At 36.4% G+C, this 12,773-nt stretch overlaps 1 protein-coding gene across 4 annotated transcripts in view; it reads left to right on the forward strand.

Annotated features, from left to right (window-relative positions):
- Positions 1-9,654, forward strand: part of LOC143347030 (neuropeptide CCHamide-1 receptor-like) — an 84,844-nt gene extending 75,190 nt beyond the window's left edge. For all 4 annotated transcript variants that reach the window (XM_076775858.1, XM_076775866.1, XM_076775874.1 and 1 more), the window contains 6 exons: positions 669-1,109; positions 2,430-2,622; positions 2,725-2,858; positions 3,428-3,601; positions 4,797-5,047; positions 8,785-9,654. In XM_076775858.1, coding sequence (XP_076631973.1) covers positions 807-1,109; positions 2,430-2,622; positions 2,725-2,858; positions 3,428-3,601; positions 4,797-5,047; positions 8,785-9,067 — 1,338 coding nt within the window. In that variant the 5' untranslated portion in view covers positions 669-806 and the 3' untranslated portion in view covers positions 9,068-9,654. The remainder of the gene's footprint in view (positions 1-668; positions 1,110-2,429; positions 2,623-2,724; positions 2,859-3,427; positions 3,602-4,796; positions 5,048-8,784) is intronic.
- The last annotated feature ends 3,119 nt before the right edge of the window (positions 9,655-12,773 follow it).

A 12,773-nucleotide genomic window follows, 5' to 3' on the forward strand; every position in this document is an offset into this window, starting at 1 on the left:
AGAACAAATTTATTTTTTATTAAATATCATGGTTGAAAATATCTAACACAATTACACTTCTTGCTAAAAAAGTATGTCGAAAGTGAAATATTATCTATTAACAAAATTAAATTTAGCACATTTTAAAAAATACATTGTAAATAGGTATTCATTCTCGAGATAATGGATGTTGAAAATTTCTCAACAACTAACACAATTAAGTACAATTTGTCTGGCGTGTCTGACCATTACTTGATATTTCTACTTGCGTTGAATCTTAATCTGATCTCTGCGACAATTAAAATATTGTTTATCAACAAAATTAAATTTAGCACTTTTAAAATAATGCGTTGTAAATAAGTTGTTATCCTCGAGATAACGGGTGTTAAAAATTAATCGAGAACCAGTACAATTGAGCAATCTATTTGACGCGTCTGACTATTACTCGATATTTCCACTTGCGTTGAATCTCAGTCTAATCTCCGCGACAGTTAACGTCGAACAATTCACAAAAACGTTTGTTTCCGAGTAGATTTGCCCAATAATGCATAACTCTCCAAAAGGATACAATTTTCTGCAGTCTGGAAATCGTTTTTCGATACATATCTCCAAATCATTTCCCCATTTATAGTCATTCCGTTCCATTAACCAGCGACTCTCTCTAACTCGAACTTTTTTCCACTTCGCAGCATAGAACCAAACGATGGGGAGCTGGTGAACCTTCATCAACGACTATCGACCGATAGAACAACGAGCACGATGTGAAACGCGACGGTTTCGCCTTTCGAACGTGAAACCACGTGGTGTCGCGAGAAGAAAACGGAAACATGTTCAAGTCTCGCGCCACCGTTTCCCCGTTGTCGGTTCCCTGGACCACGCAGACGGCGTCGTCCATCTTGAGGATGACATCGGGCATCGCGACGACCACCGTGGCCAGGGACGATAACGAAGAGGAATATACGCCATACGGACAGCGACCGGAAACGTATATAGTGCCCATCGTGTTCCTGTTGATACTACTGATTGGGCTCACCGGAAATGGTGTATTAGCGCTCACTATTCTACGGCACAGCAACATGAGGAACGTTCCCAATATTTACGTCTTCTCGTTGGCGCTCGGAGATCTCCTGGTGATCATTTTTACTCCAACGTTGGGCAAATTTCATTCACGAATAACCAGATTGCGGATCCTTATGCAAATTCACATTTTTATTAATAAGATGAATGAAGTGGGAGCTTTATAGAAAGTTGTCTCAACCCCTATAATAATTCGTATCTTACTTTAAGTATTTCTTATATTTTTGTACATTAAGTACCTATACTCTGTAGTTTTTTGAAAATTAAAATTCCCCATAAATGCATAAACATCTGCAGTCTACTAATAACGATTAAAAATCTTCGTTCGTACACTATTAGTCCCATAACATCGTCCCATTCGACATTCTCAAATTCGAGAGTATAAATTAGAATTCGTTGCAATCTAAACATTCTTTTGTGAAAACAAGCTTTCTCAAACCAATTAATAACTGGAGATGAGAAATGGAATTTTATACAGCAATCTGCCAGCTTTTTAGTGGATTAATATTGAAAATGTCAATAAACTGAGAAACAACTGAAAAGTTAAAGTTCTATAGAAAAAAAGGGAATCGTCAAGCAAGAATAGATTTACTAATTTTTGTAAAATTCCATACTATGTTTGAAATATTGCTTTAAGTTCAGGCAAATAGACAACCTGATAGCTTTTACATGTTGTTTCACTTGCCTGAATATCGATTAAAAAAAATTAACAATTTTTATTTGTTATTTGTGAATAAAATTTAAAAGTATTTCGACAATGGTAGAAATTGATCAATTTTGAGCATATCTGGAACCGAAATGCATAAACTATTTGCCTATTGGAAGCATCGAGAATGTTATAAAAAGACAAATGGAAACATCGAAACATCAATTTTTTTCTGCCTTCAATAGAAACAAAGTTATCGTTCAGCTCAGTTATTAAAAATTCTATTTACTTTTAACGAAAGTGACTTTGAAACGCTTCCATACGCTCGAAACTATTTAATTATTCTCAGTAAAACGACGTTTCTCCATTTTAACGCTACAGCTAACAATAAGTCCACCCACCCCCTATATTTTATTTTTTATATTTGGTTCGTCCTTTATCGCATCGCAATTAAACGAATGAATAAAGCAGAACGCTTTAAAGGCAATCAACTTTTTTCCTTCTCCGATTCTCGTTATCCTACGATTGCAAAAATTCCAAGTTCCCCCTGGAATTAACCCTCATAAATTTCGCCGGCGCGTTAATTTCTGGAAAGTTGCGTAATCAAGATTTTTCGCGAATCAGAAGTTCCGCGGGCCCTGGAATATTGCGTAATATCGCGATTCCTCGACGGATTTGAAATTAACCCGTTTCTCTGAGATGTGTCTGTTCGATATTATGCCTGCAGGTGATAGTGACATGCGTGCCATTCACGTTCACCGTTTATATCCTGGACTCCTGGCCCTTCGGACTTGTTCTGTGCAAAGTGTTCGAGTGCTTCAAGGATATCTCGATCGGAGTCTCTGTATTCACTTTAACAGCACTCTCCGCGGACAGATTCTTCGCCATCGTGGATCCGATGAGAAAACTTCACGCTACCGGTATTACAACTTTCGATGTCTAATTCCGGAATCTCGAACGCGAACATAAAGACGACACCATGATGGAAAACATCTCACGACGACTCGTTTTTATCGTTCAAGGTACAGGAAGAAAAGCTACGCGATTCGCAGTGATCGTCGCCACGTTGATTTGGCTGCTGGCCATTACGTGCGCCATTCCAGCTTCCTTCGCTTACATCAGAGACTTCAGGGTGAACACGAACGTCAGCTTTCGCGTGAGTTCGAATAACAGACCTAAACAAATCGATTTACCGAATTTTTTACCAACGAACGATATTTTCTTCGTTCCTTTTCCCTTTCAACGAAATAAAATCCTCCGTTGCAGATATAAATTCCAGGTAATCGGTATTTCATTATTCGTATCGTATTTAAATTCCACTGAATTGGTATTTCATTGTTCGTATCTTATTATTGGGATGCCTCGATTTTGAATCGTGCCCTTCGATATTTGAAGCAACAAGTTGATATTAAATGAAAATCTATCTATGGTGAACAGTTTACGTAATAAAATTAACAAAATAATATTTATACGGGCATTCGTTGGATTATTATTGTAGAAGGAATGTGTCTTCTAAAAATGAAATCGTTTACTCTACTTTATAAAAAGAAACGATTAAGAATTAAATTACATGGGAACAGTAATCATTTATTCAAAAATGAAGATTTATTTTTTCAAACATAGATGCATCTCCTTTCTAGCAATTCAGTAAAACCCTGTATATTCTTTTGATTCGAATAATGATTACCGCCATTTTCAACTGGAATTAAAAAATTGTCTTTGAAGGCCTGCTACCCTTATCCAGAAGAATTCGGGCCAAATTACCCTAAAACCATCCTGGTCTGTCGTTTCTTCATTTTCTACGCGGTGCCTCTCAGCATAATCGCGGTTTTCTACATCCTGATGGCCAGACACCTGATGCGCAGCACCAGAAACATACCCGGAGAGATGCAAGGTCAGGTGAGTCAAAGAAACCACGGTGCGATCGTTTCTCGCAAAATAATTTAATTTTCCAGGCTGGAAAACGCGCCAAAACTTGATATTCTAACGCTTGAAGACGTTTGACTCATTATTTTCAACACGTCAGACCAGCCTCGAATTTTCCACTCCAACTATTCTAACATTCGCTAACATATTTCCAGCAACTTCTACCGCCATTTTCCTAAGTTTGTACTCGTACAATATAATTAATGTTCTAGGTATTCGTCGTTAATAACGTGGTCTTAATGTTTTTATTTTAAACTTCTTAGTATTTACTACACGTACCTTACGATATATTGGGTTGGGTCAGATTTTGACGATACAGTTCAAATCTTGAAAGCATATAATTATTTAATAGTTAACATTTAATTGTATATCGTCACGAAAAAGTTTGAGGAATGGATTTTTATTATAATTTTACTATAATCTTACAAATGAACATCCAAATGAGCATTTTCAACATTACGTTTTGTTTTGAAAAAGGAACAAACGAAACGCAAACCTATATAAGTTTATGTAAAATGTACGGAGAGAGTGTCACCAAAACTCGAATCAAAAGTAGCTTTTTAAACAGTTTTATTTTATTTAAAATATGCTCTCCATAAAATACCCTCAAAACTTCGATTCCTAAGAAGTCATTAAACAGCGCTTGTTTAGTTTTTTATGGGAATTAAAAAGCTATCCGAAGAATGGGAATAGATTATAAATTAGAACGTAACATTTATTATTGAATGAAGATATTTCCTACCATAAAAAAAATTGCCTATTTACGCGTGTAAAATCGTACGAACTTTTTGACGAACTTCTTGCTATTATTAAAAACAGTTGACGATAGAAGCGAATTGAAATGGCTGTCACAGGCTTCGTAACTGAAACATCGAGAAAACGACATTTCGAATAGTATCAAACGCTCCTATATTAAATTCGCTAAAAACGAGACGCAAGCTTATTGATCCTCGATGATAGGAGTTCGCGAGGACCTCGGTCCGGGGAACACGTTCGCGATTTATTAGAATGGAATACGCCGGAAGTTCGAAAGAAGTACCGCGGAGGGTCCCAATCGCGCAGAAAGAATGATAATTTCAGAATTTCAAAGACAGTCAGACGAATACCGATGGTTTTTGTCTTGAGAGAGGTCCCGTGTTTTCGTAACGTCGTGTCTGCTTGATTTCAGGCGAGGCAAGTGAAGGCGCGCAAAAAGGTGGCCAAGATGGTAATGGCGTTCGTGATTGTCTTCGCCGTATGTTTCTTTCCCCAGCATGTCTTTATGCTGTGGTTTCATATTCATCCGACTGCAGCGGCCGATTACGACGCGTTCTGGCATTACTTTCGAATCGTCGGGTTCTGTATGGCGTTCACCAACAGCTGCATCAACCCTATCGCTCTGTACTGCGTCAGCGGCACATTCAGAAAATATTTCGACAGGTAACGAAACGAAGAAACCGCCCTTTTGTCCGTCGTCGTAAGGTAGACTGAGATTAAAAATATGATTTATCTATTTTATATTATATTAGGTCGTCCCATATGTTCGTTCTGTACAACAATTTAAAGCAATATTTTCAACGTATACTGGAATTTTATGAAAAACAGTAAATCTCTTTTCCATGGACAAATCCCTTTCCTTTTTTATTCAAATGTAGTTCAACGCTTTTCATTAAAACATTGTCGTTTTCAAATTGTTTTCCCACTAATAAGCCTGAAGGTTGTTGTGTTTTATTTCATATAAATAGTTTGCGTATCTTTATGCAAATTCATATTTTGATTAATAGAATTAATGAAATGGGAGCTTTGTAGAGGGTTGTCTCCACCCCTAAATACAGGGCGTTCGGCCACCCCTGGGAAAAATTTGAATGGAAGATTCTAAAGGCCAAAATAAGACGAAAATCGAGAATACCAATTTGTTGATGGAGGCTTCGTTAAGAAGTTATTAACGTTTAAAGTTCCGCCTGTACTGAATTTTTTTCTCGAAAATACGCAGTATTTCGGGGGTATGTCTATTCACCAAAAATGATTGTAATTGACCTTCGCAACCAAAAATAATTTTTTCAGAATGATTTGAAATTTTTTAATTTAATTTTTTAATAACTTTGTAACGAAGCCTCAGTCAAAAAATTGATATCCTTGATTTTCGTCTTATTTTAACCTTTGGAATCTCCCATTAAAATTTTTCCCAGGGGTGGCCGAACACCCTGTATAACAATTCGTATCTTATTTTAATTATTTCTTATATTTTTGCATATTAAGTGTATTCTAGTTTCTTGAGAATTAAAATTTCCCATAAATGCATAAATATCCGCAGTCTACTTATAAGGTTCGGTTTCATATTTGTATGAATCATTGATATTAGTTTAATGTTTCAGAAATCCCTTGAACTGACAAATTTTGTTTTTTTTTTCTAACTAAATTACAAATTTTATCCTCGTTAATTTCAGATTTTATGGAACGACCCAATAGGTATTTAGCTTTAGTTATTTTTTCGCTGCACTTTGCATTTTACTTTTTTCCTATGTTTCTTGCGATTTCGCGTGAACCTAATCAATTTTCGATCACTATTTAGCGCCCAGGCTCACGCGAGCTTCCGACACATAAAATACTGATTCTAGTTGGACAAAAATAACTTTTCTCGGAAATTCCAATCCAAACTTATTTGACAGAATTTATTAACAAACATACGAGAACGTATAATTCTGAAAGATATATTTTATTTTATTCGTTTCTACTTTCCGGTGCTAAATTTAATCATATAAAATTGACCCCGATTTATTTGATTTCCGCACATCTGACTCTTATACCAAGCGTTCTCGAACTTTAATTAACTTATTGAGGAAAGCAATTATTTGTGATTTAGTAGCTAAATGTAAAACTAATATGTATTTTTTTCATATTAGAATAACGAGCAGATGATTCACGAATATTTATTTTTGTTTTTGCTAACAAATGTTGTATGTATCTGGCGACTGGGGTGTTTGCAAATAATATAGTGTATTGTATAATATACATTTTTCTACGATTCTGACTTAATGCTTCCAATTGTTATATTATTGAGACATAAAGTTATTTGTTATTCCCAGTTTTCAGCACTTGGTAATAAATTTAAATACGTCCAATAATCCATGATATCATCAATAATGTGATAATCACCAATCCCAGCAGCCAACATACAGCCCCATTAGTGACGCCATTCGTGCCAGCTCGAGCGTTAATCGTTTTTTGTCATAAATCATTTATCGATTTAATCAATCAATAATTTTAATCTTCAGCTAACACATACCATTTTTTCCATGGAGACAAAATGCAGCATGCAAATTAATGCCACCAATAAACCTCATTATTTACTCTCATAGACAAAATATTTTAAAAAGAATATGCAATTAGAGGCAATGCATGTTTAATCAAGAAGAAAATAGGAAATTAGCCTTAAAATTAATGATACGTGGAATTGTATTTCCTTGGTGTCATTCCACGTATCATTAATTTTAAAGCTAATTTCCTATTTTCTTCTTGATTTAACATGCATTGCTTCTTATTGCACATTCTTCTTAAAATATTTTATCTACGGTTATTCTCTAAACCTCCCTTATGTTCCCTTATCAAATAACAGATTTGGAAATTTCTAAATTATCTGAAATGCTTTGGAGCACATGTTAGACCAAATTTTCTGATTAGAAATTTAATGACTAACATGAACAATATTCTACATGATTTAAAAGAAAACATTAATGTACATATTTCTATAATAATTGGCAAATAATTATTAATAGCCACAAGTTCAATACACATTTGACTCGTTTAATTAAGATCGTGTTATTATTGGTATAATTTGAATTTGATCTCTCGCAAGGCTACAGAACTATGGTTTCAATAATGTAAAATAAATACATTTCATTGGAATCTAAACAATTCTTTTATTACGATAACAGTTTTTATGAAATTGTATTCCAAAGTCAAATTGTTACCTTCGACCTCGATCGACGGTTCGATTAAAACGCGATTACCCCGAGATGCATCGAAAACTGTTCCGACCATGTGCTAGTAAATATTCAGGGCCGAAATAAAATTACAGTCGTTCCGAAGCGAAGTATCGAGCATCAGAAAAAATTGGCAGCGACTTGACACCTGGCAGAAAACCACGATCCAACAGCTGCTTGACCTATTTCCATAAATTCGGATAGATGCGATAAAAATTTAGTCGATCAATGGGATTATCGCCTATATTACCACGCGATGTAACACGACGTCCGTTAAGTAGCCATTATTCAGACTGATTCTAGAAACTGGGACAAACCGCAGTCCTTTTCCCGGTAATGGTACAATTTGATACAAGAAAAAATTATCAAAACAAATTGGGTAGTTTTTTTTGTTGGAATTTAGCTTTCTTAGTAATCTTTAATCCTAACTACCGTATTACACGGGTAAAAGAGTAAATAAATAAAGAATAAATAAATAAAAAAGAGTAAATAATAGTCAGAATACACCACATTTCACATTTCTTTTATCAGATTATTGTAAATGAAATAGTCTTTTAATCTTAAGTTCAAACTCCTATTTTACAAACTCATATATTTTACAAATTGAAATAAACTCGAAAATAAAATCGAAAAGAACTGAGAGTACGAAAAACAATAAGTTCGTTAAATGCAGTTTTCGTATCTAATTCTTCTTGAGCCATCCTTCGAGTTAAAAGGCTATTTAAATGTTTGATAAGAACTTCAATTTCGTTAGTTTTCAACTATTTGCTTTGCAACGTCATCGAGCATTGTCAGAAAATAGTAACACGTCCAACTGTCCAATTTTGTCACTTTTTCAAAGATTATCAGTTCTCTTTAAAATTTCTCAAACTTATCAGTATCACCAAACTGAAACTTTTCAAACCAGTGCCTGGTAATCCAATAATTTTAAAACAACACACACTGTGTGTCATTAACAAAATTATGCATATTTATTTACGCACGTAGGTTCCAATGAAACGAAGATGACATGATCTACATAGAAATTGAGTCACAAACGCATGAGTCCCAGAAAAAGGCCCTTTCGTTCGCAACAACCTAATACAAAAGAAACGACTATCATATTTCACTGCCCAAGCTATTGTTTCCAACAAAACCTGTTTCCAAAAACTTGTGATACGGAGTAGTAAAGGGTTAAAGTTGAACTTCGCGCAGGTACCTGCTGTGTTGCGTGCCGCGGAAGATGAGGAGACGACAGCGTCGATCGTCTGACCTAAGCTCGCGGGTACGGGGTCAAAGTTTCTCGATGATGAGCTCCAAGAAGTACACGGGGGACTCTCGTCGAGGTCAACGTAGCGTCATGCACATGTCCATGTTCGGGAACGACGGTAGGACCAGCCTCCCGATCAAGGAACAGGAAACGACCATCAGCTTGACCGGCTGCCCAAACGGAGTCGACGAGGGCATAAAATGCGACCATAACTCGGCAACGGAGTAACGAATCGGTCGCGAGTGCTCGTTAAAATTCGAAGACTGAACGATTCGGCGATCAACGCGAACAGTGGTGTCACTCGTTTCCCTTCTCTCGCGCGAAAGGACTCGCTTGCGTCTACGAATCGGAACCGTTCTCGCGGGAAACCGCGTGTTCCGATCGAGGGGATACAAATTCATCCCTGGAATTCGATTTAAACTCCCGCGGGTGGAACGAAGAGCGAGAAATAGTCGCGTTAATGATCGCCCACGCGACCAACGTCGACCGCAATTGGATCAATGCGTGTCTCGTCGCGAATGCTCCGACGTCCATTGTTTCTTACACGATGCACGGGGCCATGTGTGCGACCGTTGTCGAAACTGGCGCCAAAAGCCGGAAGCAATTTTCGCGTCGCGTCGTTAAATCAGTGCGGTTTGCGGGCACACAGAGTGCCTAGGAGTTGTACGATTTAACGGGCAACGATTTTGTAAATAAAATTCAGAGGTTGAAAGTGTCGATGGTTTTTCTGTCCGCGCCTGTCCCTTTGTCGTTCCTCTCCGATGCCTTCCCTTCATTCGGTTAGCGCTTCCTTTCAGGGCTCGGCAAAAAATCGAGAATGAACTACGGTCGAGATAATTTAATTTCTATCCGAACAGTCGAACAGATCTCCGCGACGTCCATTTATATCAATACTATCGCCTCTCTGTTCGTCCCGTTTTACCGGGAACTTTATAGTTGAAGGCGCACTTTGCGATCGAGGATTCTCGAGGCACTCGATAACACTCGATCGAAGTGTCTCTTAGCCGTAGAGAGACTTCGAGGCTCGAATCCATCATTTAGAAAATGTTTTAAATAATGTTGGGAAGTTATAGCCCTGTGAGTGTTTGGAAATCATGTTTTATAGATAATGGATCGCCATATATGTGTATATTAATATTTAAAAATCTCACACTTGCAGGAAAAGTGAAATCAATAATAATTATGTCTTTTTGCAAGACAATGATCCTAAACATGTTATAATATTAAGATGTGAACTTTGTAGAATATATGATTGTACATACGTGAAAACTTCTCTTGTGAAATTCTTTGGAAAATGGTCGAAAATGGTATAAGTATCTTACTTAGAAAGAAACCCTAAAAAGTTCGATAAGAGGAGAATGGTACAAAATTACTGCCAAGTAAGTGTCAATATCAAATATTAATTTCTTTTTTATATTTCAAAGAGAACAATTCTACTTTTGTATTTTATCTTCATTCGTATTTTTCGTGCGACTGTTTCTATCTACCGTGAAATTTTCTTAAATATTTTCGAATACTGCACGAATATTAGTCTTTTTTATGAAACTTGTTCCAGACATGGTTTTTGGACAATTTGGTTTTTTGTAAAAGAGGCACCTTTACAAATATCAAATTGATTTTTGCATGGACGAGATGTGTAATAAAATTAGTTTAGATGCTCTTAAATTTTACGTCGTTGCTATGAATTTACATATTGAGACATTTTTTTGTTCTCCATAAAAAATGTTGAGTCAACTTTGTAGAAAATTCTTCACTTCGAGAAACATTTTTAATTGGCACTTAGTCCCTTTGACAGTTTTGTTACACAATTATGATTTCGCTTTTATTATCTGCACGAAAACACGACAAATTTTTGTTTTTACTTGCCCTGAATATAAATAAAATGGACAAGAACGCAAACGAATGCAAAATATGTTAGCATAATTGGCACGAAAGGGACTTTTAAACAATATATAAAAACATATACTTTCTGTCAGACGGTTTACAAATAACAGGAAACGAACTAACCAAATGTGCAATATTTGCTGAACGTTGTAATGAAACAATTCAATTTTCTATTATGACATATATTATACCTTAACTTGTGCCAATTTCGTTAGGCACCATAAATACAATTATTTGTTTCTAATTTCAAACTTAAACAACCCTCATGGTTAATTTTCAAAATAACGTAAAACTAAAAATCTTATTCTAATCAGTGTCGCCAAAACTCATGAAAAATAGTATGGAAACAAAAATGGCACATAAGGTAAAGTAAAATTTCATTATACATATACTGCATTGCAAAATGGTATCTAGACGTCAGATTCCTCCATCTTAAAATTGTAATGGAAAAAAAACGTTATGAAATGAGAGCTTCTGAGATTAGCAAAACAGTGAATCTTGCATCAACGACTGTCAGAATTATTATTAAAGATAGAGATCAGATTTTAAGAGATTAAATAAACAAAAAAGAAACACATATTTTTCGAAAAAAGAGTATAAATTCGGAATCGAAGAAAAAGTAAAAATTAACTGTTCGTTCTGGTCTCAGGTATGTTTCAATATTTGTTTACCTCGGGATACGGACATACTACTCGAAGTTTGATGTAAATCTAACTTCGTGTCACGGAGTTCCCGGGGACGACGAGTACTCCCCGGACAGCAGAGGAATCGTTCCATCAGGGATTCGTCGACGCTGTTACATTCGCGACTTTAATCGACCTCGTGAATGTCTCCGTCTTGACTTTTGACCTTCTGCGTTCTAACCGCTTCCCGGTTCTACGGTCGCCTGGGGAACGACGGGATGTCAACCGAGACATGTATTCGAACGACTACGACGGCGGCATGCTTATGATTTCCTGCATTAAATGGAGCAAAAGGTGGATGTCGTTTTCATTTTATTTTCTCTCGCGTTTCACTTCTAGCTTTCTCGCCCTGTAATTCATCTCTCCCGTGTGCCTTATTATTTCTATCGAGGGGAGGATAAACGCCGATAAAACGAATTCTTTACGCGGGCTGGCCAGACTCCATCAACGTACCCTGCGAATCTATCAGGAGAACGAGCACATGCACGACAACGATGAAAGTCGGTGATCAAATTCGACTAATTTCAGGCTCCTATCGCCGCGTAGGTTAAATTTCGTTTCGAGCAATTGCAGTTCGTTAGTAGGATGCTACTTATTGACTCGAGCGATCGCGCTGTTATTGGCAACAGCGAAAGATGAAACGGTACATTGCTCCTTATGTATCTGCACCCGCCGTTTGAAACGCAATTTCCAACGCGCACGTGTCTCGCGAGCCCCACGTTTCGTGGTGAAATTCGTTTCTATTCGCGTACGTCTTTGTTGAAGTAGTTTACGATAGTGAAATACTTCAGTTGTAACGAAATGCGTAGAGGAAGCATATTTGGAATACCTAAATATCTAAAAAATTAGTAACGAATGACCTGTTAACGATCTCCAAAGTAAAAGAATGACGATTTGTGAAAGTTTCTCTCAGCAAGTATTCGATCGTTGCAAACCTTAGAATAAAATAATTAAGGACTGATCTTTTCCTAAGAGTACTATATGGACCATCTAGCTGGCTGTAGTTGCAACTAATTAATAAATGTGCCAAGTTTTATGACTATGATCTTGTTTTACCATATACAACAACGACTAACCACGAAATTTTGTTTTAAAATGAGAAAATTTAAACGAAAACGGTTTCGAGAGGAGTAAACTGCTTCAGTGGTCGTATTTTCATCGAAAACGAAGTAAAATGAATTATCCAAGTACCACTCCGACGAACAATTATTTGAGTAAAAACATGCTTCCAGAATATTAAATCATTATCACAACGGTTTTGTTTCTCACGAAAGATATTTAATTATTCTGCAAAACGGTGTACAATAATTAATTTGCTCTTTCTCCTCGTTCTATTTCGCGAATTCGTTTGTCTTGGTTTTCGACGC

This window comes from Colletes latitarsis, chromosome 2 (assembly GCF_051014445.1).
Source record: "Colletes latitarsis isolate SP2378_abdomen chromosome 2, iyColLati1, whole genome shotgun sequence".
In the NCBI taxonomy this organism is placed as follows: Eukaryota; Metazoa; Arthropoda; class Insecta; order Hymenoptera; family Colletidae; genus Colletes; species Colletes latitarsis.